Genomic DNA, 27380 nt, shown 5'->3' on the forward strand with positions numbered 1-27380 from the left:
TGCCTGAGACTTCTCCAGCCTCCCCCGTCCCTGATGTCACAATTCAGAGGCTGCTGCCTGCCTGGGAGGTTGGAGAGAGCTCTGCAGGTTTTCCCTAGTGTCCCACAGGCTCACTGAGCCAGGTCCCTGTTTGATGGCATTTATGAAAATATACCTCCTCCCCCTTCTGGTGCTCTTCTTGGGCTACTACTATTCTACAGATGAAGAGTTCAGGCCGGGTGAGTACCAATGGATCTCCTTTGGAGGAACAGGCTTAAAACCCAGGGATTCTGGAATGTTCCTAAGTATCTAGCTGCATTCTTGATCCCCAAGGCACTGAGGAAGAGGGGACCCTAAAGTGGATCTGTAACCCTGTAGCCTCCAGCCAGGCAGGAGGAGGGCTGGGAGGGTGAGCTGTATGGCCAAATAGGCCATCCTTTGCTTTACATCCAGCAGAGAAGGCAATTTCAGAAGACAGAAGAGAAGGTCAGACGCTTACTCAGCCAGCTCCCTGTGCTCCAGTGGAAAGACTAGTGGCTGGGAAGGTGGAATACAGCAGTAAAAGGGTCACAAAGATGATGACGAAGCAGAGAGGCTGACATCTCTGAACACGTTACGGCACTTTTAAAAATCTCCTTTCAGTTTAGCAAAATTAGATAATGCCAGGAATCAAGCCTGGGCAGTTTAGCCAAATTCTGACCTCTCTGGCCTTGTCTTCATGATCGCTACACATGGAGGTTTTTAGGAATAACGGCAAGAAGGCTCAGCTCTACACATCCACGCCAACCCCATGCTTGAGAGCCTGTCTGTGAATAACTGCTAGTGTTGCTTCAGTGGCTTGCAGCATGAGGCAGAGGGATCTGGGCTCACAACCTTTAAGTGTGGAAAGTGAACCAAGGCTTCGGGGCACTCACAGACTCTGTGGTTCCCCAGAAATGCTCCAAGGCAAGAAAGTGATCGTCACGGGGGCCAGCAAAGGGATTGGAAGAGAAATGGCATATCACCTCTCAAAAATGGGCGCCCACGTGGTGGTGACTGCAAGGTCGGAGGAAGGTCTGCAGAAGGTGAGCGTGCTGGAGCCACAGAGAAGTGGCCTTCCTGTGCCCAGCTGATAGTTCCCCCGGCCTACACTTCATAAAGAGGTACAAATACCCACAGGGATGAAAAAGTGTTGCTTTTACACACACACACACACACACACACACACACCATACTCCCATGTTGTTAGGCATAGAGTACTTTGGTTTTACATGTTCATAGTTGTGCCTGTTCACACACACTAGCCATGGGCTTGTTCACATGCACGCACTCGGGGACTGGGATTCCTGTACCTGCTCATGCATTTATGTTGCCATGCCCCACAGACTCACAAAATTTGAAAGCCCTAGGTCACACCAACACTCACAAGCCCAGATCTACCCCACAGAAACCTGTACCCACACCTGTAATGCATTTGGAAACTTCTGCTCATAAAGCCTGCAGAGATGAGTCATGGATTTAAACTCCAACCCAGTGATGATTTATCCATTTAAGATATATCAGAGGACAATGATCATCCGAGAGTATTTTTTTCCTTGGTTTTTTGAAACATGGATAGGTTAGTCCTATCCCATGAAGCTGTCCAAGAAACAGCTCTGTGTAACCTTCGCTGTCCTGGAACTCACTCTGTAGACCAGGCTAGCCTAGGACTCAGAGCTCTGCCTGCCTCTGCCTGGTGAGTGCTGGGATTAAAGGCCTGTGCCACCACCACCAGCTGGCACAAGTTAAGACTATTTAAGCCCCCCCCCACACACACACACACTGTTTCTTGTCTGAACAGCTCTGTGAACAAACTCTCATTTAAGCCCCAGTCACTCCAAACACTACGGAAAACCTACAGCCAAGATGGCCACCATTTCCACTGTGTCTCTGCAGGTGGTGTCTCGATGCCTTGAACTTGGAGCAGCCTCTGCTCACTACATTGCTGGCACCATGGAAGACATGGCATTTGCAGAGCAATTTGTTGTCAAAGCAGGAAAGCTCATGGGTAAGCCCCGATCCGATTTCCGGCTCTGGGTTTAGAGCTCTCTCAGGAGGGAATGGGCAGCACCAGCTCCCAGTGGCCCCCCTCAGCACAGGCCTTTCTTTGCAGGTGGACTGGACATGCTCATTATCAACCACATTACCAGCAGCCACATGTCTCTCTTTCATGGGAATGTCCACAATGTGAGGAAAGTCATGGAGGTCAACTTCCTCAGCTACGTGGTCCTGAGCATCGCCGCCTTGCCCATGCTGAAGCAGAGCAATGGCAGCATCGCCGTGGTCTCCTCCATGGCTGGTGAGTGAGCCGGCGCTGGCACAGGACATAATAATGCTGCGGTTATGCTGCTTCTGTGGGGGGCACAAGTTTATGTCAGCTTCCACACAGCAAAGTCGCACTGCATGAACTTGAAATGGCCACAGTGACATTGTGCAAAGGCCAGTAACTCACAGGCAGGTTCTTTCACGGGGGACTTGGGGGTAAACTCATGAGGGACACACATGTTGAAGGAGAGACACTGAGAAGAGTCAGTACTGGTCACAGTAGGACTACAAAGTCCCTGGGGAACAGATAAAAGCAGCATCCCAGGAAGCCCATGGGAAACCCAGTGTGTGAGGCCGGGAGAGGTGAGGAATAGGAAGGCAGCTGGGGCATGGCCACTTTGCTCTGTTCACAGAAAGAGCTGGTCATAACAGACAGAAAAGGCTTTGCTTCTGTCAAAACCAAGAGCCCCAGGGTGGCAAGGTCAGTGTATACAAAAGCAGTGAGAATAAAATGTCTTAAGGACAGACGGTAGGATGGCTGACTGGGAAAAATGAGCTGAACAGTGCAATGGAGAAAACTGCTTGGGGACAGTGGCTCCCCACCTTCCCGTGCCACCACCTTGAAAGCGGCCCCTCGTGTTGTGGCGACCCCCAAACATAAAACTGTCCCATTGCTACTTCATAGCTGTCATTTTGCTACTGGTGTGGATTGCAATGTAAATATCTGATATGCAGGGGATCTGAGATGCTTCGATCTGTGTGAGAGGGTCAATCCCTCGACCCTCTCGGGTGTGTGTGGCACAGCACCAGAGTGACCGCCTAGCGAACACCAGCCCTGGTGTGAGTCCCAGGACTGTGGAGGAGGAGCAGGGACGTCAGTCTATGCTGGGGAGTCTTCTAAATATTAATTTGTAGCATCAAATGCAAAATTTAGGCTGAGCTTGGTGACAATGCCTTTACTTCCACCACTTGTAAGGCAGAGGCAGGCAGGTCTCTGTGAGCTCAACATCAGCCTGGTCTATATAATAAGTTATAGGCCAGTATGGGCTATGTAGGAAGACCTTGCCAAAAAAAAATAAAATTGTGTGCAAAGAAATGCTTTCATGGCTGACACCCTGCAGCATGGGGTTCTGCATGGTGGAGTCATCCAAAGACATCGCCGAGAGGCTCCAGAGTTGAGGACTCCTCCTGGACTCAGGACACAAGTCCTAGGCATGTCCGCTGATTAGCAAAGATGTGGTTGGAAGGTTAGAACACAGTCTTATAAAAGTAGTTCTTACATGAGAAAAACAGCCTAGGAGACCACAGATTAAATAGTTCGCAAATGTCAGTTCTCCTTGAAATGAATAAGGCCATCAGTGTGGCAGAGCACTCCTGAGTGGTGACTGGATAAAGGGACAGCAGAGTGATTGATATGCAGCCCTGTGCCTCCAGCCAGCTCAGGCTCCAGCCCCTCCTCACCCTTGGCTATGCTGAGCTGAAAGCAAAGGAGGGCTTCCAGGCGCATACTGAGTGGGAGGGCCCTGGCACATCCCCAGCGGATCCCAACTGGCCAAAACCTGTACGGCCATTCTGTGGGTAGCTTTAATGATTCCTGGCTCTGTTGACGAACCAAGACATGCAGTCCAAGCGAAAGCTGTTTCACTGTTGCCTAGAGAATTTAACTTCCATAGGATATGATCTAAGTGTGCTTGGAAGGAGTGTGTACCAATGATGCTTAATAATTAAGCTGTAATCATTTCCAATACCTTTGAATTTTTTTTTGTTTTGTTTTTGGCTGGTTTGTTTTCCTGAGGCAATTCTGGGTACTGACCTTCACAGAGGATTTGTACTCTGTCTTATTCAAGCTTGGCTAGCTCCTTATCCCGCTCTGAGATGGTGCCTATGCTTACACCCATAACTCAGCACTTTTCCTGGCCCTAGTGAGCAAGTTCTTGTCTTCCTCATATGCTGTTACATTAATCAGGTAGCTCCTATAATTAAGAACAAATTTATCATGCCTCAGGTGAGTCTAAATTCATTTTCTCCTATGACAAGCCTTGAGTAGACAGCCAAGGCTGATCAGTTAGTCCTATCCCATGAAGCTGTCCAAGAAACAGCTCTGTCAGGACTACCAGGCCTGAAGTGTTGTGTTGTCTGCACATCCAAGAAGGCTTCATGTTATATCTGAATTCTAGCTACAGGGAATGAAGAAAAATTCTGAAACCTGTAACCTTTGGCCACAGTGGGCTATAGAAGGGATCTAGTGTATATTCAAACTAAAAACCAGGTTCGCCCTCTCCAAAAGAACACAAATGTTGCTAAATCCCTCTCCTCCACATCATCCATGCCAAAAAACACATCAGAGCAGAAGAAAATGATCCAAGTACACCTATCCCAGTACTCAGGACACTGAGGCAGGAGGATTGCCATGAGTTCCAGGCCATTCTGTGTTATAGTTTGGGACTTTGGAGAGAGAAGGAAAGAGTGAGAGAGAAAAAAAGAGAATAGCCTACAAGAACATGTTTTCTCCAGCCAGTCGGCCTTCAAGGCTACCACATGTATGAATCCCTGTCAGCACACACCAACACAGGGTTGGAGGACAGGCAGGCTGAAGAAAGTGCGGAAAAACATGCCTAAAGAAAACACTAGAAAATGTGTGGGGAAGCCTGTCTAAGCGTAGTTAAAATGGGTCTCCTGTGTTTCATTCCAGAAAGTACAGCCAATCCCACTGTTGAGTCCCCTGGTTCTGTGGGCTCCATAACCATGACACATTGTGTCAATCACATGCATGGCATAGGAACTGGGCACCTGTGCAAGCTTTCCTACCCCTCCTCAGAGTGTGACCTCCTCCAAAGAGTCAGGCTCAAGCCTACCCTTCCCCTCCCTCCACTCTTCACTTTCTCTACGAACCCTCATCTCACAGGAAGTCTTTTCAGGCACACTAGAAGAAATTAAACAAATCCTCTGTCCTCACTGCCTTGTGAAAAGTTATCTTCAGAAGCTGTGCTCTCACTCGCTCTCTCGCTCTGTGTGTGTGTGTGTGTGTGTGTGTGTGTGTGTGTGTGTGTGCCTGACTGTGTGTCTGTCTGTCTATCAGTCTCTGTCTCTCCTTAATATTCCAGTATTACTAACCACTGAACAAAGGATACACAGCTGGGTAGATATAAGTGAACCGATATGAGTTCTTCCATGGCAAAGAAAACAAAGGAAATGTTTGAACTGAAATTCCATGTCATAATAAAGGACTGGGTTTCTTAGATCAAAATTAAAATACATTGAAAGAACACAGAACCTTGTCAACCACCTCTATGTTCACACCTCTCCTTCAAAGCTCCCTAACTATTATTTTTTAAAAGATCAACTTTTAATATACCTCTGAATGGATGGGTGGGTGGGTGGATGGATGGGAGACAAATCTAATTTTTGATCCTATCCAAATGCATTTGTTCTCTGGCATATTCAGCCATCTACAGAGATTTCACCAGTGCTTTAATGAAGTTGCACAATAATTAAGGCACACTGTCAAGGTTAAATATTCCCTAAGTCAGTAGTACATTAGCGAGAATGAAATCATTTGTTGGACTGCAACCTTCATGGCAGCTGAGGGCTGCCTGTGTGGTCTAAAGAAAATTTAAGAATTTAACAGCATGGAGAGGGGAGGAAAAAACAGGTTTCTCGACTGTACAGGTCAAATAGCAGGATTCAGAAGCTTCATAATGTTTTGCATAAAGACAAGAATGTGCAGATGTTAATCTCCTTCAGCTCTGGTCCTGTGGCTTTCAGATGGTAAACCAGCTCCTCTGTGAGATGCTGTAGCTCGAAGAGGTGGATGTGAATGAGTGTGGTTGCCAGGGTAGGAGGTCATGTTCACCCTTTGCCCAACCTGTTCTGATTGCTCTAAGAAAATGTTCCCATTTACCCCTCAGTCCAATTAACCCATAGATACTTGTCAAGATGAGTGGAAGCATTACGGGGTGTTCTGGCATTGGAGTGTTGTGGGGGCTAGAAATGTGCAGGTGAGGTATGTGTAGAGTAGCTGTGTTGTTAAGGCGCTGGAAGGAAGCCACAGGGGTCAGAGTGAGGCTCACTAAGGACCCAAAGCCTCCGAGAGTCACTGTGGACAGACGAAGACAACGCGCTTGGACAAGACCCGAAGGGTTTCGGCATTAAGAGCTGAATCATCCCACATTCCATCTGCCCCAAAAGGAGACAAGGAGATTGGAAACCAGAAAGCCTCTCTGATGAAAACAGGACAACATAACATTATCCATGACAACTGCTTCAAGTTTTCTCTTTACAAGGCTGGGTGGCCTGGCGTGGTGATGCATTCCTGCAATCCCAGGCCCAGGGAGGTGGAGACGGGGTGTGGAGTGAATTTCAAGGCCATAACAAACGGGTGGTGGAGCTGACGCGCTCAAAGCTGCCTCACTGCTGGCCACAGCCTTACCCAAGGCCACATCCAGGTGAAGATACGAACTTTCTCCTCGTAGCTGAGGAGTGTGATAATGCCCCCAGGAAATAGCATCTTATTTGGAGGTACCCCGATAGAAAACTAAAGCTTAAAGAAAGAAGACGGCTGTGCCTAAATGAGACTCAACACAGACTCATATTTAGGTTTAAAATCTGGCTCCTGAATTTCTCAACAAAACGTATGCTGTAAAATAAGGCTGCCCTCAGGAAGGGAGCAGAGTTCAGAGGTGAGCTCTGAAAAGAATTCCCGTGGAAGACTAAGAACAGCAAGCAAGAGCAACAGGAGACATGACGTCATCAACTTTTGAAGTCACTTCTGTGCTATAACAGTAATGGCATCCACAGTGACAGTGAAGGGTGTGTTCAAGCTGCAAATGAAAGTCACTGGCAGCCCTGAAGCCCATGTTACAACCCCAGGAAACACCTTCCAGGGCTAAAAAGACAAGGACAAGACGCTACAACTCTTCATTGTCCTGACTGCCCAGATCATCCAAAGCAAGCTTACCCCTTGCTTTAGCATCTGCCATAGGTAATACTATTGAACCACAGCACTTGAAAGGCTGAGGCAGGAGGACTGTGAGTTTGAGACTTTGGAAAGGACTATGGGGCTTCTTTTAAAAGTTTGAAGTGTTTTATGTTGCTATATATAACATGAGAATTGGGGGATGAATAAGAAAAGAAAGGTTATGGTTTAAGAGAGATGTGTTTCTGTGTCAAGTTGACTTTGTCTCCAAAGAGAAATCAGAAAACAAAACAAAACAAAACAAAAAAAGGGCTAGAATTATAAGTCAGCAGAGTACTTGCATTCCATTCAAGAAGCCCTGAGTTTGATCCCCAGCACGGCACAAGTTAGGTTCAAAGCTACTTTCTACTATGCAGGGAGTATCAGACCAGGCCACCTAGGCTAGAGACCAAGGGGGGAGGGGAAAAGGGAGAAAAAGGGGGAGAAAGGGGAGGGGAATGAAGAGGAGGAGGAGAAAGATGAAGAGAAGGACAAAGAGGAAGAAAAGGAAGAGAAGGAGGAAGAGAAGGAAACAGCTTCCTGGATCAGAGCCCCTGAACTGGCAGTTAGTTAGTTTCTTGATAAATTTGTAGCACTCATCTGAGTGGAAAATGGGATAAGTGGAATAATGGAAATATTTTGGGGTCATTTGTATGCATTACCAAACTGCTTTAGAATGACAGAACACTAGACAATTTAAAAAGACAAGAATAAAGCCCAACTATGTACTAAGAACCATGCTTCCTTTCCATGCTGAGCACAAACCTTTGCCTCATAACTTGCAAAGTCAACTAATGTTTTTAGAGCTTAGTGTTTTGAGGTTAAAAAAAAATATCATTAAATAAAAATAAAATTTAAATGAAGTTAGTACCCACAACTTGAGGTTCTTTTGTCACAGGGTGGAATGGGTGTAGGACAGTGTGCTATCTAGTTTTACAGCAGCTTGACACAAGGAGAGTCATTTGTGAAGAGGGATCCTCAGTTGAGAAAACGTCCCCCCCAGACTGGCCTGTGGGGCATGTTCTTGATTGTCAAAGACTAATATGGGAGGAGCCGCCCTGGGCTGGCTCTGTGAGAAGGCAGGCTGGGCGAGGAGCAAAGCAATAAGCAATGTTCCTCTGTGGCTTCTTCTTCTCTCCCTTCTTGAGTCTCTACCCTAGCTTCCCTGGGTGATGGACTACAAGCTGTAAGATGAAGTAACCCCTCCCTCCCCAAGTTGCTTTTGGTCATGGTGTTTCACCACAGCAATAGAAACCGCACTAAGACAGAAATTGGCACAGGAGAGCTGGCTATCACTGTATTGCCACACAGACCTGACCATGTTTTAAGAAGGCTTGTGGAAGGACTTTGGAACTCTGGGCTGGGAATGCCATGGAATGTTCCGAGTTGGGTTTAATGTGCTGTTGTGGGAACTTGGAAGAGAGGAATGCTGACAGCAATGTAGACGATGAAGTCTGGCTTGTGAAGCTTCAGAAGGAAGTGAGAGCCTACAGGGCCGAGTGAAACCTTTGCCTTACCAGGACAGTTGTCCATACAAACACATTTACAGCTCTTCCTACAGCGCTTCAAATGGAGTTACGTGCTTGGTGCTTAATCAGAACTGCCTGGTATACTGAGGTTTTTAATTATAACAGGACTCATCCTTAGAACAAGCATCAGCTATACTGCCGTCACGGAAATATGGAAACTCTGAGCACCATGGTAGAAGCTGAAAAGTAATGGAGGAAATATCACTATACAGAATTACCTCCAGTTCTACTTCCAGCCAAGGCTTCATGGGAACCGAAAAAAAAAAAATACCCAGAAGCACATGAGGCACTGAACACTTTGTAACTGAGACTCTGAAGCAGATTTCACCAGCAAAACAACTAAGGCAAAAGGAATCCCCACACAGATGTGATGAGCCATGCCACTGTGCTCTTACTCTATCTGGTACAATATTGATAAGATATTACTAGAAGATGAGGAAAGTTAGCAACTGGTGTAGGTGACTTGAAAACATCCTTTAAGAAATACTGCACAGTAGGGCAGAGACAGTTCATCAGCAAAGCCTCTGCCATGCAAGCCTGGAGTCCTGAGTTCAGCTCTGCACAATAAGGTAGAATGAGAAAATTGACTCTATAAATTGTCCTCTTACCTCCACACACATGCCATGACACTCACACACCCATCCTCCCACACATATGACATACATACTAGGAATAAATAAGCTTCAAAGGAATTCTGCACAGTAAAAAGCAATATTGCATAGAGGGGGAATGATACATGATTTAAAAAAGTAAAACTACATATATAGAGAGAGAGGGAGAGAGAGAGAGAGAGAGAGAGAGATGGCTTCAACTAATGCAGAATAAGAATTCCAGGAAGAGTTGTATTTTTGTTCTACTTGAGGCTGTTTCTTGGTATGTAGAATAAAAATGCATCTTATAACTGTTTGCCTCTCAGAGTTGATGAAACGCAATTTTATCACAGTGATAAGGACGTATCTTCCTGAAGGGCAGGCACACTGTGGGCAGGGAGTTCGTGATTCCCCACCTCTAACAAATACAGCAACAATAATACTTTTGATTGAATCAGTGGTAGGATGGCTTGCTGGTGTATGTGCTTCTGAGTCCATGGTTTTTCTTGGACTGCAAAGGAGATGCTGGGCTATGTTCCTCATTTTGTCTGCCCAGGCTTTCATGGCAGGACTTGCTGAGGAGGACACTGTTGTCCCTTGGGGTGGGACAATCCAACATCATTGGGACTACATGGCATGCTATGAGCCACTCAGAAAAGATGAAGGGAATGGGGCAAGTGTCCTTGCAGAGGAAGGACAGACATCAGCAAGATATGTAGAGGAATATTAATCCATCAAGATGGCTGCTCTAGCAAAGGGTCACATCTAAAGAGCTGGGTCTGTGTGATCCAGGTGAGATGCAGACATGCCGCACACCTTTAATCCCTCCGGATGGAGTGCAGACACACCCTTGGTACACACCTTTAATCCCAAACAATATAGGTAAGGTTAGTTTGTAGAAAAAGAGCAGCCAAACTTTTTGGTTGATTGGTTTGTTTTTTTGGAAACAGTTTCTCTGTGTAGCCCTGGCTGTCCTGGACTCATATTGTAGACCAGGCTGGCCTCAAACTCATAGTGATCCACTTGCCTCTGCCTCTCTGAGCGCCAGGATAAAAGGTGTGCACTACCACATCCAGCTGGAAGCAGCCATGTTAGTGATGTCTAATTGAAGGGCTGACAGAGTGATAGGTCAAAGAAAGATTTGACAGAAAGAGTCAGAGCTAGGAGACCCTCAGGAGGACAGCACAGGAAAGAGAGGTTAGATACAAGCAGTGAGGGAGACAATTGAGCCCACTGCAGTCAGTCAGTTGGAAGTCAGTGAGAATCAGTGCAGTGGAGTTGAGTTTGTTCTGCAGTTCCTGGTGTTCTTCCCAGTTCACGAGCCCCAAAAGACCAGGAATAAACAGACTCCGCTGTAAATACATGAGATTCTTTTTATTGTAAATTACAAGCTGCAGCTTGGGCCCACACACCCCAACCACCAAAGCGGTGGGAGCTGAGCGCCCTGCGCCCAGGTTAGTTGGGTCATTTATAGATTCTGATCCCTCCCAGCATGCCCAAGGCAGGGGCAATTCCTGCCTGGCAAGCATCTATTGGTCAAAATGCTACATTTTTAATTCATTTGCTAGAGGAAGGTTCCCAGACCATAATGACCTGGTGTCCCTCCCTAGAGGGATAGGCCAGTTTCCTAGCAACTGTTATCTCTAGTGGGGAAAGAATGCAGTAAGGTGGTCCTTCCCCTCAGGGCATCACTAGACTTCTCTACCCACATAGTTCAGGCCTTAATTAATAATAGTTGCTAATTTTTAATCTTTTTGGTCTCTCACTGGCAGTTGAGTTCGTGAGTTTGGCAGGTCAGCAGAGGTAGTTGAAGTCAGAGAATAGGAAGGATTAGAAGATTAGGAAATAATTGCCAGAGTTAGTTTGAGGCCAAGCAGAGCAATTCAGTCAAAAGTCAAGAGGAGCCAGATAGAATCAGTGAGCTTTGAGAGGAGCTTAAGCCAAAACAGCTGAGTTGAACTAGCCAGCCAGAGTTCAGAGAGCTAAAAAGGGTGAGCTTATTTTGCAGTAAGCCTCTGGGACAATAATTACATTTGGCAAATAAAAGTTATTTTACAATGATGGACCAGGATTGTGTCAAAGAGCAGCAGTGGTAGTCTGACCGCTTGCCAAAGCCCACCAGCAGAATCGAACGGTTCTTGAGTTGGGAGTGAGGATTAAAATTAATAAACTAACACACAACACACAGGGGACTTTTCTAAGAGGCTCCAGAGCCGACCAGTCAGCAGCCTTTTATTGCAGAGTGCTTTTAAGCCAGAGTAAAGACAGCTCAGAACAATGGGTTAAATTCACAACAGGTGAAGCAAGAGGTTTGATCTTCACAAGCTATCCCAGCGCTGTCACAAACAAAAGGAGATGGACCTGGAAATTCCTCCCTGACTTCAGTGAAGGCCTGGTAAAAGCAGTCTTTCCGCTGAGATTTAAATATCAAAGCAGCTGCCAGATCAACAGCTCCAACAACCACTAGAGACAGAGTTAGATAAGGAATGTCCCCTCACAAGGGGCAAAGAGTCAAAGCCTAAAGCGGAAGTGTACATAGCACTGGGCACAGTGTCAGTACAAAGAGAGGACAGGGCTGTGGGTCACCTACTATGGAGTAAAGAGGGTTCTCCTGTGGCCTGGATGGCTAACAAGGGCTCCCATGTGCTGGGTGGAGAGGCAAAGAGAGGACAACCCCAGACAGAGCCATCCAAGGATACCTGGAATGTGCTGAAAACAGAAGCCAAGCTGGTGTTCTGACTACAAAAAGAGCGAGAAGTCAGAGAGCTTGTGACATCAGGCTGGCTGTCATATGGGTTAGTTGTTAATGAAGTGTTTACAGAACATGAACATGTCTGCACACACAGACACATGCACACACACATACATACATACATACACACTCCCTTCACTGCCACTGAGAGACCACAGTGGGTCCCAGATCTTGTTTCTCAGCCACTGAAAGGACCCAAAGCAGCTCCTGGACAGAGACAGGAGAACACGAGTGGATGCTGAGTCTACAGTGTAGCAGCACAGAGCTTGCCCAGCCAAGGCCCTGGGTAAGATCCCCAGGACTGGAAGAAGGAAGGAGGGAGGGAAGGAAGGAAGGGCAAGCAAGCTTAAAAATCTTGTTTTGCCAGTAAGTAAAGAAAGTGGCTGGAGAGATGGCTCAGCAGTAAGAACACTGGCTGCTCTTCCAGAGGACCCAGGTTCAATTCCCAGCGACCACATGGCAGCTCACAAACGTCTATAACTCCAGTTCCAAGGGATCCAACACCCTCACATGGATAAATATACAAGCAAAATACCAATGCACATAAAATAAAAAAATATTTTTAAAAACGTAATAATATGTGCACAGAGGCTGACTTTTAAAAGATCCCCTGTCTGGGGCTACTGCAGCATTAAAATAACAATAATAAAAATTGATTATAATCTATTACATGCCATAGAAAACAGCAAATTCATGGTTATATAATCACATGAATAAACAAATGGAGATGACCTTTCCCCCACATAGTGGAAGGCCGAATGATAAACAACACAGGGAAAAGGACACTGGAGAATCACCAGTTAGCAACCATTACGGTAATCATTTATCCAGGACATATTAATGAGTGCTAAAACCAGAGGGTGAAGGTTTAATAAGAAATAGGGCATTTATATAATCTCAAAGTGGTACCTACTCAATGGCAAAAAAAAGCAAACAATTAATACAAAATTAGCCAAAGAACCTGAAAAGTTACTTCCCCAAAGAAGATACTTAACTGTCCAATGGAAACATGCGAACATGTCCAACATCTGTAATCACTAGGGAAACCCCAAGGATAAGAGGGTACCAGCCCGCATCTTTCAGCATGCTGCTACCTTGACAGGCAAAGGGGATAGAGGAAGACAGAAAGAAAAACAAGGGGAAGAAGGAGAGAAAGAGGGAGGGAAAGAAATGCAGACTATTTGGAAGCCCTGTATACTAGGATGGAAAATGGTACAGCTGTTGGGGGCGGTGGGAATGGGGGCACAGCCACCCTCAGAATATTTAAAAATAGCACTGCCACATAATCCAGCAGCTCTATTTGTGGGTAGATACTCGGGGTTAGAATCAGTCTCCGAGAGAGATTTGAAAACAGCTAAAATTCAAGAGCAACCCACACAGCCACAAAAAGATGAGAATTCACAGGAAGAGCAGGGCAGTGCACATTCCTAGCCAGGAGGAAACACTGAAACACACAGACAGGCCGCAAACAAAAGGAAAAGGTACTGGTAGCAGGCTGGTGGTGGCTGGGCCACGGGGAGGGAGAAAATGGGGGTTGTTTAATGGGTGTAGAGTTCAGTTTGCACCATGAAAACAGTTCTGGAGATGATAGTAGAAGCTGTTGCCCAACAGAACTGTACCTCATGGCTCGAAGCTGTGTTTAATGATGGTTAAATACTTTTGAAAAAAACTCACTTAATGCACTTACTGATTACAAGATGAAAGAGCAGTTAGTTCCATGCTGGAAAAACCTGAGTGTTCCTTCTGAATCCAGTGACCCATGGTTAACATCACCGGCCACAGAACCAACTGACTGGAACCACGTTATCAGTCTGCTGGGACGGGAGGTGAAGAACACAGAATTACTCTTAAGCCTACCAGAAGTGCATAGCTCAAATCAAATCATGCCAGAATATCAGACAAATCCAAATGTCAGGACAGTGCCATAAATGTGCTGGTCTATGTTCAATGGCCAGCTTCCCAGAAGGAAACTTTTAAAAACCTGATTGGTAGCATTTCCACAGTGTACATCGTTCATGATTGTCATAGGCTGACGTCAATGTGCTTGCAAAATTCATAAACATTGAGCCATCAGCTCTTGGTATCTGGCAAGAGCTGACCATGGAATATTGGCTAGTACAGGATACCTGTGTACCTGAGCCTCCCCAACAGTGTCAAAGCCATGAACTTCAGTGACAGGCTGGGGGATTGTTTCAAATAGAAGTGGACTGTCAAGTCCCAACATGCAATGTAACGCATGATCTTTGGGGTGCTTTTGCTATAAAGAATATGGTGGGGAGGAGCATCAGGGCTTCATGCCTGAGGATTATACAGCAGGCATCTGTTAGCATCCCCGCAGTGGGTTGGATGGCAGCCCCTGGAAAGCCAGCATCCTAACCCCATGAACTCAAGACCTTCTTTGGAAGGATCTTTGCAAGTTTAACCGAAAGAAGGCTCTTGAGCTGGAATCTCCCTGATTACCCACAGGAGCACTAAATCCAACAATAAGCAGCCATAAGGGACAAGACAAAAGATGAAGGAAAGAGAGGCCTCTTGAATATGCCATCAGAGACGAGGGCAGTGCTGACATCCTGTCAGGATTCTCTCTTGGGGAGCATGGTCCTCTGAGCTCACCGATTCACACATGGCCAATCCACAGTTGTGAGAGTAGGTCTCTGCTAGCTTAAGCTACCTACTTGGTCACTAGTAGTTACAGAAGCTGGAAGAGTTGTTGGTATAACGTTCTTTTGAATGTATACACCTTACCCTTGTTCATTCAAATGCTGATTTCTCCCCCCCCCACACACACACACACGCTCTGGTTTCAATCTGGATATTGCATTGTGATACTTATTCTGAGCATCCTGTATCAGCTTTGTGTAAACAGGCCAAAATAAAGCAACTAGCTACAATGTTGTGCAATGGGAGGAGCCAGAGGACAGGAAAGAGAGGAGGAGTGAGAGGGCAGGAAATGAGTAGGAAGAGAAGGGGTGAGAGGAGAGCTAAGAGAGGAGCAGAGCTGGAGGACAGATCTTGGAACAATGTGGAGAGATGGACTGGACCTAATATAGCACAAAAAGCAAGTATAATGTGGGAAATCTAAATGTTAGGAAACTATGAGGGCTTGGAGGTTTAGGATGGAGTAACTATTGCCCAGCATTGTGTTCTAGGTTAACTAAATACACCCAGTATCTGTGTGGTGATTTGGTTATACAGCTGTTAGGCATAACAGCAAGCTTTACCAAAAGATAATCATTAGTAAATATTAATCACTGCCTACAACAAATGGCGCCCAACTAATCTAAGTATCCACACCCTTTAAATCATACTTCATCATAATTTGGTGGGGGGAATAAGCTCCCAGTGATAAAACCCGAACTTAAAACTTAAAACTCCAAGGTCAATTACTGCTGTCTCTTTAAGAGAGACTCTTAAACCAGCCCAGGAGCAAAAGACAGCCTCCTGTGGGCAGACCTGAGACTTCCGTAACAAAACTGGCTGCTGCTGCAGTTTAACTGAGGGGTAAACAAGCATGGCTCTTTTATACTGTGGTTGGCTCAGCTGGCTCAGCTCCACAGCAATGGCAGGAAAGAAAGGAACTGGAGGCAGACAAACCTCTAGACAGAGTTTGGCCTAAACTGCATCTAAAATTAAAAAAAAAAAAAATTGCCATGGCAGAGGGTGTTTTAATTGCTTTTTGGCTTTGTATTGGCTGTCATAGTCATGGATCTGGTTGCAATATGTTTAATGCTGTTGGTTCTTCTCCATACTTTCTCCAAAAAAGTTGAAGGAGAAAATGGGGGAAAAAAAAGGAGTGGGGTACTAAGTTACAGACAATAGTACTCATCCTAATAATCAGATTAATAACGGCTAAAATTCAAAGCTCTCTGGCTGCAAGATATTTGTCAGCTCTTTCTGGTAAGGGTCCACCAATTCACTAAAACATCAACTAAAATAACCAACTGGGCTTTGTTTGTTACAGTGTAAATTGGCACAACTGATCCCAAACTTAAGATTTTCTTTAAGCCTCGTGTTTTTTACATAGGCATGACCAACATTTTTCCCCCCATGTAAATGTCTCACGTTTAAAAGGATAAGGCAGTTTTCAGAGCAGTGTAACATTATCTCTCTTTACATAAAACTAAAAATGATCAGTAAGGACATAACATCTATTATTAAGAAAAAAGAATATACATGGTAACCTTAAGGAAAATTTTGTCATTTTGAATCTTAGATTATCTCTGTAAATGGCTAAACAGCAAGAGTTGCTATTAAAAACAGGTTAAGGTATTAGGTAATGCAAGTTAATTGCTAGTTATTCAACTCATAGTTATGGCATACACTAGTCTAATTTATCACAGGAGTATACATCCTAGGTTTAACAGATAGATATGATTTTGTATATGGATCAATTACATAAAGATAGGTAGTCTTCAAAAACTTCAGAGACCTACAGAATATGGCATTTAAAATGTTCTTTATTATTTTAAAGATTCTTTGACAATGAGACAAGTCATTTCCTGGCAGCACCCGCCTACCTGAAAGAAGATGATGAGCATCAAAGAACCTCCATATGGAAATGGCTTCAAATGTGGCAAACGAGCCACTCGGGTAAAGAAAATACCCTCGCTTCATGACAGACAAATTCTGCCAAAAATGGGCAAACTTAAATGCAGGACAAGTCGACTGCTGAACTCTGCCAAGACAGGGTAAACAAGTCCTAAATAGTTCCTGCTTCACATATATGTCTGTCAAATATTCTGAGCCAGAAGGCTGAAGATGATGCTCCAACGTTATAAAGAGTTATAGGTGACTGTTCAGGCTGCAAACTGTTTCTGTCAATTTTATTTTTTGGAAGCTGCTAACATGCACTTCCTGTTTACTCTAATAACTAATTTTTTTTCTTCTCAAGTCTCTGACGGGGTTGAAGACCAAATAGTTATAGTGCCACAATTAAGCTTAAGTTGTTTAGAAGTTAAGAAATCCTTTCATATAGGTACTACCAATAAGGATAAAAGTTAACTTAGGTATAGAACTTTTTAACTTGCCAACATAGATAGGATAATCAGATACTTTCTCCTAAGTTGCAAAATACACGTGGACTAGACATTGCACATGTAGATTTTACCTAACAGTTCTCATAATTTCATAATTATTGTATTGAAAGAAAAGGAGCCTTTTATTGGACTTAAAGTGGGAAAAGTTAGTATAACGTTCTTTTGAAATGTATACACCTTACCCTTGTTCATTCAAATGCTGATTTCTCCCCCCCACACACACACACACTCTCTGGTTTCAATCTGGATATTGCATTGTGATACTTATTCTAAGCATCCTGTATCAGCTTTGTGTAAACAGGCCAAAATAAAGCAACTAGCTACAATGTTGTGCAATGGGAGGAGCCAGAGGACAGGAAAGAGAGGAGGAGTGAGAGGGCAGGAAATGAGTAGGAAGAGAAGGGGTGAGAGGAGAGCTAAGAGAGGAGCAGAGCTGGAGGACAGATCTTGGAACAATGTGGAGAGATGGACTGGACCTAATATAGCACAAAAAGCAAGTATAATGTGGGAAATCTAAATGTTAGGAAACTATGAGGGCTTGGAGGTTTAGGATGGAGTAACTATTGCCCAGCATTGTAAATATTAATTACAATGGGTGGTTTCATTCAGTGTCACGCTCATACTGTGATGGAGCAGGACAGTGTCCCTCTGTAGAAGGAACGGACACTGCAGTATTCAAGGTGGTAGGACATGGAGTAATTCCTGACTTCCGTAACAGGAATTACTTTCAAAAGGTTCATGGGAGCTGTGTGTGGTGGTAGTGCACTTGGGAATGAGGCAGGGGGATCAGGAGTTCAAGAGGTCACACCCATTACATATAAAGTTTGAGGCCAGCCTGAACTAAACGAGACCCTGTCTAAAGGGGGCTCAGGAAAAAAAATAATTTCTTGTATGTACAATTAACTTTGCTACAAGTTTGAAATTATTTTAAAAGAAAAAAGTATTCTCCACCCTATGAGCCCAGTGAGGTGGAGAAGGTTGATTCTGTGGCACCGAGAATTTGACCCTGAGCAAAGCACCAACAGCCTTTTCAGTTAAAACTGCTCCAAGCATGTCGGCACACCCTCTTCACATATCACCTCTCTCCATGGATTCTGGCTCTGGCAGGGTTTACTGGCAGTTGGACAAGGGGCTCCTATAGATGTCATTGGTAACAATGTGACCTTTCCTCTACTGCCCACTCAACCCTGTTCTGTGGGAACCTGGCCTTCCCAGAGCACGCATGTGGCCTGGTGGCCCTGACATGATACAATCCTTTCCTTCTCCAGCTGCTTCTGTTAGGCCCAGCATGAGCCTAATTTCCAGAAGGGATGAAGAGAACTCAAGAGATCAGATCTCATCGATGCAAAATCGCAAGAGGTTTATTTTAACCATCGAGCAATGGGGTCACCCCTGCTGGTCAGCCAAGAGTAGCACTGGGAGACAAAGACCTTGGGTTTTTAAAGGACAAGGCATGGGAATTTTTAGGGGTTGCAGTCTTGGCAATTCAGGATTGGATGAGGAAGCTATAAAGTAAGATAATTGGTTAGTCTTAGGTGCTCAAGCTTGGCCAGTCCCGCCAAGTGTGGATGCGGCTGCAATTAAAGGTGGGGGTGGGGGGTGATTAGCTCATCCTTGAAGATTGGGGTTGTGGGCTTTTGAGGTCAGGGTCTACTCAGAAGAAGGACTGAGGCCATCCGGGTTGGTTGCTAAGAAACACTATCTCGAAGACAAGGGTCTGGTCATTCTTTTTGCTGAGTGAAGGTCATTGCTTGCTCCCTTTTTTATATCTGTCCTCACAGATGGCCAGGGTCACATTTCTCCATTCTCTGGAAAGGTACTACGAGGCTTTAGTTTAACCTGGACCTAAAACTCAAAACTATAGGCTTTAGAAGACATACAGGTTACAAAGTTAGTCTGATCCTTTCACTTCTTACCTCAAGAATGGTCTCCGTTGGCTAGTTAAAATGTCAAGACTTGTGTGACTTAACTTTAGCACAAAGCCTTTCCTACACTATGCTAAACAGTTTATGTGATGAAACTTCTGCATTTGCACCTGGTAAAATAGATTAAGATGCCTCAGAAAGCCTGAAAGGGCAAAACTCCTTTCAAAATCCAGATTCTTTCATTTTCTTTTGAGACAGGGTCCTGTGTAACCCAGGGTAGCCCCATGCGTGCTACGTAGCTGAGGAGCACCTTGAACCCCTGGCCTTCTCGTTTTCCTTCCTGAGTGCTGGGGTTGTATGACTGCCACCATGTGTGGTCTATGTGGTGTGTTATGTGGGAAAATATTCAAGAATAGTTCCTGGAATAGGAAACACACTCATTAGATGCCCAAAGTTGTGTTGGAAAGTGCTGGGGGCAGGGAAGCTATCTTCTCTTTTTCCTGTTTTTACACTCTTCCCCAGCTTTCTTTCTTTATGAGCCTCTGGTGTACAACCATTAACAGCAGTTCCTAAATGGAGAATCTAGGGGGATAGGGGGACTGAAAATCAAGGATTTCCTCTCTGTAATTCAGTGAGGCTTTTTTGTCTAGTGCAGAAATAGTAACGTTGGCTTCCCAGGTACTCCAGGCACCCCCCCAGGGGGGTGGCTGTAATATTCAGCAAACCCACATTGCCTTCTCAAATCCACTTTTCTGATGGTTGTAACACATGTGCCCCAGGAGCTTTAGGTGAGTGTTCTGCGGGTGTGGAAGACCTCTGAGGTTTGCTGCTGTTTCCCTGCTCACAGATTCCCTGCCCCCATCCTTGCCTTCATTTCCAAAGACTCTAAGCTTGCCTCCTCCAGATACAGTTTCCTGGCAGTCTGGTCCTTTAGATTTAGAACAAATCTGCCGAAAAGCCTGTCTGAGTTTGAAAAAGACTTAATCACTGATAATTCACTTGGCTGACCTGCAGCCACTTCCAAAGCCTTCTCTCCTGATGTCTTTTAGCAATTCCTTGACCAGTTCCACAGACTCACACCACCACGTCTTTCCTGCCCCCATCTCCGCCCCCAGCCACCCCTGCAACTGTGGCTTATAAGCAAAGTTTGACCTCCTACAGACTTGTCCAACACCACCCTCTCTCCAGAGCAGTCTGGAAGAACAAGGAGGGCTGCAGGCTTGAGTCCCGGGGTTAACAGAATCCAACCTGGTCCACTCATAGACGGAAACTGAGAACTGTTGATTTTAACACAGATCAAATGCAGGCTGTGAAATCCGAAAGACAAAATGTTACGGGTGTGGGGACGGTACGGCACAGGAACCTCAGGCATGCTCTTGCCATAATGGCTGATAAATGAGCAATAATTTTCTCCTAGTCTTGACCCTTGCTTAGTAATTCTATGTTTTGTTTTAATTTTTAAAGGCACCTTATAAACCACATGTGATGGTTAATGTTAGCTGTTGTTGAAAGGGTTAGGCTAACTTTGTAACCTATATGTCTTCTAAAGCCTATAGTTTTGAGTTTTAGGTCCACGTTAAGCTAAAGCCTCTTAGTACCTTTCCAGAGAATGGAAAAATGTGACCCTATCTGTGAGGACAGAAAAAAAAGGGCAAGCAAGCAATGACCTTCACTCAGCAAAAAGAAGGACCAGACCCTTGTCTTTGAGATAGTGTTTCTTAGCAACGAACCTAGACTTCTTCTGAGTATCTTTTGACCTCCAGCCAAAAGTCTGTAGCCCCTAATCTTCAAAGATGAGCTAACCACCCCCACCTTCAATTGCAGCTGCATCCACACTTGGCAGGACTGGCCAAGCTTGAGCACCTAAGACTAACCAATTATCTTACTTTATAGCTTCCTCATCCAATCCTAAATTGCCAAGACTGCAACTTCAAATCTCCCACAATTTTTCTTTTATAAACCTAAGGGCCTTTGTCTCCCATTGCCACTCTTTGCTGACCGGCAGGGGTGACCCCATTGTGCAATGGTTAATAAACCTCTTGCTTTTGCAATGAGTCTTGGTCTGGGGGAGTTTCTGGGAAGGGCGCGATCTTGAACTCCTGAGCTGTGAGACCCCAGGTCTTACAGTTGTCTTGATAGAATCTAGAATTACTTGGGAGATGAGCCCCTGGCATGTGTGTGGTGGACTGGTCATGCTGATATGGATTGTGGATGGGAAAGTTCCCCAACTGCTTCAAATGAAAACACAGCTGAGCGCCAGCTTGAGTCTCTCTCTCTCTCTCGCTCTCGCTCTCGCTCTCTCTGACTTTTGACTTCGGATGCAGTGTGACCAGCTCCCTCAGGTCCTGTTGCACTTCCTGATGACATAGATTATAACCTGAGCTGTGGGCCAGAACATGCTCCTTCTCCCTCGTGTTGCAACAAAAGAAGAAACTCAGACACCATGTGTGACGCTCTGACTCCCTCAGGGAGACTGCATCACTCATGACTCCTTCCCTGCCTCTCCTTTCTCCTTTCCCCTCTTTTCTCACCACCTTCCTTTTCTCCTGAAAATCACTTATGATGCATCTTTGTTTAAAGCTGAGGCCTGAGATGCAGGGAATTTCGTGAATGAACCAAAATGGCTCTAGGAGGCTTCTTGCTTCTATAGCTGAGTTGTTACCACCCAAGCATAAACACATCAAGTGTCACAGTCTGTATGCTCACTATGCTAAGGAAGGTGTAATGGATGACAAGAGTGTGCCCCCAGAACAAACATCCCCCTGAAACCTATGAACAGAACTTTACCTGAGCAAGGGTCCTCAAAGATGTAACTCAGATACCAGGATGAAATAATCTCAGATTCTCTGAGTGAGCCAAACTCCAATAACAAGCATCCTTGTAGAAAAGTGAGAGACAGAGGAAGAGGAGGTACAGCGGGAAACTGATGAGAAGACCAGAAATGGGACCAAAGTATCTACAACCCCAGAGCACAAAGGAGAGCATCTAAGCGAGGGCCTGAACCTAACAAAGGACTCGCTGCTAGAGTCCGCAGCTGGGCTTTGGCCCACCAAGCTGTGAGAGGAGGGATTATACCCACGGTCTTCAACCTATGGGTTGCATATCAGATATTCTGCACACCAGATATTTGTATTACAACTCATAACAGTAGCAAAATCACATTTATGAAGTAGCAAAGAAATAATTTTGTGGCTGGGGGTCCCCACAAGGTGAGGAACTGTGTTCAACAGGCGCAGCCTTAGGAAGGCTGAGAACCACTGGGTTGTTCTGTAACAGTGCAGCAGGGCTGGAACTGGATTTGGCAGGATTCCTGGAAAGTGTGACTATAGAGAACAGGGCCCAGCAATGACAATAATAATAAAGAAAACTAGAGGCACGTGTAGAGGAAACAGCATCAGAGGGCAGGAGTCTGGGCCACTAGACACAGACCTGAATCTGTTTTTTTTCACCAATCTTTCTAACTTTGAGCAATTATTCAGCCTTAGACCTTTCAAATGAGGCATCCGGCCTTTAAGGCTAGGTAGCGCCTATTGCACTCAGCTTCCGTGGTTCCCCGCCCCACAGGTCTGCCTTCTACAGCGGCTTTGGCTGACGTTCCTCTCTCGTGTCTGCAAGCGGATCTCTCAGTCGTAGCCTTACGCCTTACGTAACCTTTTAGCTCAAAGCCAAACGGCAGGAATTAGAATCCTTTTGTCATTTATTTCAATTTCTTGAGGAAGGCCGCGGCATGTAATCAAGCTGTGCGTTCACTGCCTGTGGCCTGGCACCCTTCCAAGGCTAGAAGAGGGGTCTCTGAAGGAGGTGTGAAGGGGCAGGTGGGTGTTTCAGTACCAGGCGGCTTTTCAAGTTTTACGTTCCATCCTCCAGGCCTTCCTTTCACTGTGTGCGCCTGTTTTCCTGAATTAAGTGTCTCTTGAGATGAGAACTCACCCTTCCCTTACTGTCTCATCTTACTTTCCTCATGTATTCTCTGAGGTACAAGAGTGGCATTTTCCATTCCCCTAAGTAATTAGCTATTTGTCCCAACATGACTTTTTGAATAGCTCATACATTCCTTGCCGATTTGAATACTAACTCTGTTGATGACAACAGCATTCTCTGAAAGGCTCAGAGTCTGTGGTAGGTGTGTTACATGGTTGTTTCAGCTCAGTAATGGTGTTATCCACAAATTGTAATTAAGAAGTGCCACACCTGGAATTTACACCCAGGCCACCTGTCTCTAAAACTCATATTTTAGGCATATACTACTCCTGTAAATATTCTGAATTTTTTTTTTCTTAAACATTAAGGAACATTATTGGCAGAACTGGAGTTCTAATGTAGGGCAGGCTGTACAGCTGACCCAGTTCAGGCTGTGTCCCATGGTCCTCTTGGCTCTGCCTGCCTCCCTCTGTGTTTCTCCCTCAGCTGACAATGAGCTAGCTGCAGCAATTCCAGCCCATATAAATGCACAAAGTGTTCATCAGGAGAGGAAGGATTGCTCCCTCAGGAAACTCCCAGAGGGAAAAGAACTCTGTGAAACACACCAACAAAATTTTCCTTGTCTCTTTGGTCCAAACTGGGTCACATGCCTATTCCTGGAGCCATCCTGAGTTACAGGAATAAAGCCACAGCAATGTCAGGTTTTTCTTTCACATGGGCTATCTAAAACAAGGTCTGAGTCCAGCTCTCAGGTAATGGAAGTTAAAAACAATAGTGAGCAAAGCAAATGAGAAGGTAAGTCAAGGCTATCGGTGGTGGAGCAGAGCTGGCAAGGCCACTTCAGGGCAGTGTCTTAATGGTGCCTTCTACCGCATGGTTCTAGATTAGGAGCCATGACCATCACCGCCACCTTCAGACATCTAGGAAGAAAGAATGGAAGGCAGAGAGACTTCCTTCCACCTCTGCTTGCTGACCACTGCAGAGCTTAGCCACCTGGCTGTGACTGGCTACGGAGAGTGTGTTCCATCCACTCCATTCCAGGTAGCTGTGTGCCCAGAGAGAAATCAGGCTTCCACTGCTATGGAAAAGGGCAGAGACATACTGAGAGAGCAGCAATAGCACCACAACCACTAGAGACACGCACTTATGGTTGCACTTTGCATTTTGTAGGAAGTCTGTAACTGTCATTTTAAGGGAAAAGAGTGTTCTTTACAGAAACACCACAAGACCCTCGGTCTCTGTAGCATGCTGTCTCTCTGGATTTGTAATTTTTCACAAGTGATGCAGGCATCAAGTGGCCAGATACATTTCAAGTGTGTTAACTGCTCACTTTAACAGTTCACACTCTGTGGAGGAATAAAGACGAAATCCAGATTCTGTAGAGCATGGCTCAGGCTTTAGGATAGGAGGGAAAGTGTTACATGTGCAAGAGAGGGAAGCTGTCCACCAGGTGGCTTGGCTTCCAGAGCTAGCAGACAAGAATTTATAGTCTTTCTGTTGGTGCTCGGAAGAGAGCCCACAGTCTCAGATCTCCTCCGTTCCATCCATAGGGCATGCAAAGAGCTCATCCTTTCTGTCTGTGTCCACATGTCCCTCAGCTACCAACGTGATGAAAGTTCAGATTTTGTGTAAAAGTCAAACATGGGCATTTTATCCCCTTAGTGCAGAAGGGAGACAGGCCACGGAACTGGCCCTCTAGGATCCGAGCAGGAGACAGCAGCTGTGAGAACGTACAGCTGCGTTGAAGACCATGTCACTTCTACGTTGCTTAGCGTCGGCCAGTCTCCCTCCTGTGGCGAGCTGCAGCTCGCCCCATACACCTGTCTTAGTTGCTGTTCTATCAAGGCAGCTCTTCTCAAGAAGCATTTAATCAGGAGCTTGCTTACAGTTTCAGATGTTAGCCCGCCGTCACCGTGGTGGGGAGCAGGCAGGCATGGTGCTGGAGAAGCAGCCGAGAGCTGCTGCTGAACCTCATGCAGCAGGCAGAGAGAGGAGTGAGGAGGACAGGAGAGAATGGGCTTGGTGTGGGCTTGAGAAAACTCAAAGCCCACCCCGTGTGACACACATACTCCACCAAGGCCACACGCCTAAGCTTTCCAGCATCTCACCACTGGGGACTAAGCATGCAAGCACACGAGCCTATGACAGGGGGCGGGGCAAGTCTCATGCCAGCCTTCACACCTCTAAAAACCTAACTTCTAGCTTTTCAGAAACGTAATTCCACAGGATAACTTACAAAATAGTGAGAAACTGAGACTCAGCGGCTAGGGAGAGCCCTTGGGGTTGCCAGCCCTGCTCTGTCTAAGGCCAAACTTTATTACCAAACTTCTTTTATCTGCCATTTAGGGAAAATAGCCCTGCCCATGATTGCGTCCTACTCTGCAAGCAAGTTTGCTCTGGATGGGTTCTTTTCAACCATTAGGCAAGAATACTTAATGACCAAGGTCAACGTGTCTATCACGCTCTGTGTCCTTGGCCTCATAGACACAGGTAAGAAAAGACCCTGGATAAATGACCACAGGTTTGTCTGTCAACACTAACATGTGAAGAAAGGAGGGTCCTGTCTCCCTGGGGGTGCTTTTCTCCTCAGGGGCAACGCACTAGAGACATAACTGGAGGTGTTGGCCCTGTCATTCACTGAGGCACCTCTGTGGCTGGTGGGGTCTGGCCAGCTTCACCCTCCTGAGATACTTATGCTCACGTGAGCTACCTGTGGCCACTGTTATTCTACAGAAGCTCCCAAACACCTGTGCACTTTTCTTACTGCCCCAACAGTAAGGAGAAGATGGTTTCATGGGCCTCTCAGTATGATACACTGAGAGGCACACAGCATCCAACGGAAGGACATGCCTTAGACACAGTGACAGTATCTTCAAAGAATCAAGGCCATGAGGGACAAAAGAAGAGAAAGGGAGAGGGAAGAGAAAAAGAAAATAACCTTCAGACTAAGAAAAAAAATAGGAGAAATTAGTACCGCGTGTTCTCCTGGACACATCCCAGAGCCTAAAAGGGGCACTAGCAAACAAAACAAACAAGCAGCCAACACTGTGCTACACCTGTGGTGCTCGTTTCTGTCCGCTGCACAAGGTTAAGCGTGATGGTGACACTCAGGAAAGATGAGGGGTGTGGGAAGACAGTGAGAACGTGTCTACACGTTTATCTAAGACACATCCAGGACTGTGGGACATTTTTGTTTAAGGAGTGGCAAGGTCCTGGGGCTGTAGCTCGGTTGGTAGAGTGCTTATCCAGTACTCATGTGGCCCTGGTTCGGCCCCCAGCACTGCATAAACTGCAATCCCAGCCCTCAGAAAGTAGATCAGAAGGAGCAGAAGTCATAGGCACTCTCAGCTATCTACTGAGTTCGAGGCTAGTCTGGGCTACTTGAGACATGGAGACGAAGGGAGGGAAGGTATGTCTGGAAGACATGACCCTGCAGGAAGAGAGCACAGTTACTGGCTGCTCCTGCGCTGTGACCGTGCTCAGTGCTGAGGGGCCAAAGCCTGGTTCTGCTTTCCCTTCTGTAACAGTGCACCATGCCACGCCACATTCTCTCTGCCGTCTACCTTTTTCATCACTACCTAGTCCTCATTCTGCACCCCACATCAGTGTGTCTCCCTCCAAAGCACACACAGAAGCGCGCTTGCACCCCCTGCTGCTGCCTCCCCTGCCCGCAGACCCCCATCCAGGGCGGCCACTGCCGGCCAGTCCGCCCTGGCCCGCACTGGACACACCCAATTGTCTAAGGTGCCCAAGAGCATGCGGGGCTCAGACAGGAGCACACAGGGCCTAACAGCAGGAGGTCTGCGGTCCCCATCACACAGGCTCTGCTAACCCTGGATAACCCACTTTTCCTGTGGCCCACAGAAACAGCCATGAGGGAGGTCTCTGGGAAAATCAACCTCCAAGTTGCTCCCAAGGAGGACTGCGCCCTGGAGATCATCAAAGGGGCAGCTCTGCGCAAAGAGGAGGTCTACTATGACGCCTCCAGCTGGAAGCCCATCCTGCTTAGGAACCCAGGAAGGAAGGTCATGGAATTTCTTTTACTTAGGAGTTATAACCTTGAGAAAATTGTAAACAACTAGGAACTCCTGAGGCCTGGTAAGAGGATTTGGAAGAGTTTGGCCTGATATTTCTGTGATTCCCACCCATGAAATCATCTTCCCAGAGGCACACAAATTGTGGGGTACACAATTTCATCACAAGAAGAAATCCCTCCAACACTCGCACAGTGAAAATGTAATTATAATAAACGCCACGACCCACTTTGGAGCCTGCAATTGTGCATGTGGTAGCAACCGCGGATGAAGGAAGTTATATCAACGTTACCTTGTATAGAATGATAAAATGAAGCCTGATGTACCAACAATAAGTAGAATAAAGGTAATATCTACTTTGTAAATGCAAATCTGGTAGCTATAAATTCAGTTTATTCAGCATACTTTCTTTTAAATTATAAACAAATGAAAACGTC

The 27380-nt window shown here is 45.9% G+C and overlaps 1 protein-coding gene across 1 annotated transcript; it reads left to right on the top strand.

The window, feature by feature from the left end:
- On the top strand, positions 1-27380 carry Hsd11b1 (hydroxysteroid 11-beta dehydrogenase 1). The gene is made up of 6 exons (XM_055609150.1): positions 1-218; positions 913-1043; positions 1894-2005; positions 2111-2296; positions 25256-25399; positions 26774-27380. The coding sequence occupies exons 1-6, from the start codon at positions 134-136 to the stop codon at positions 26989-26991; spliced, it is 876 nt and encodes a 291-aa protein (XP_055465125.1). The 5' UTR covers positions 1-133; the 3' UTR covers positions 26992-27380.

Source organism: Psammomys obesus, unplaced genomic scaffold, assembly GCF_907164565.1.
Source record: "Psammomys obesus unplaced genomic scaffold, mPsaObe1.curated_primary_1811, whole genome shotgun sequence".
NCBI classification, from domain to species: domain Eukaryota; kingdom Metazoa; phylum Chordata; class Mammalia; order Rodentia; family Muridae; genus Psammomys; species Psammomys obesus.

Excerpts from the sequence above, each read along its gene's own strand:
- Hsd11b1 (XM_055609150.1), top strand. The coding sequence starts at position 134 with ATGGCATTTATGAAAATATACCTCCTCCCCCTTCTGGTGCTCTTCTTG. Across the intron at positions 2,297-25,255 it reads CGTGGTCTCCTCCATGGCTG|GGAAAATAGCCCTGCCCATG; the intron begins GTGAGTGAGCCG and ends TCTGCCATTTAG. Across the intron at positions 25,400-26,773 it reads CCTTGGCCTCATAGACACAG|AAACAGCCATGAGGGAGGTC; the intron begins GTAAGAAAAGAC and ends TGTGGCCCACAG.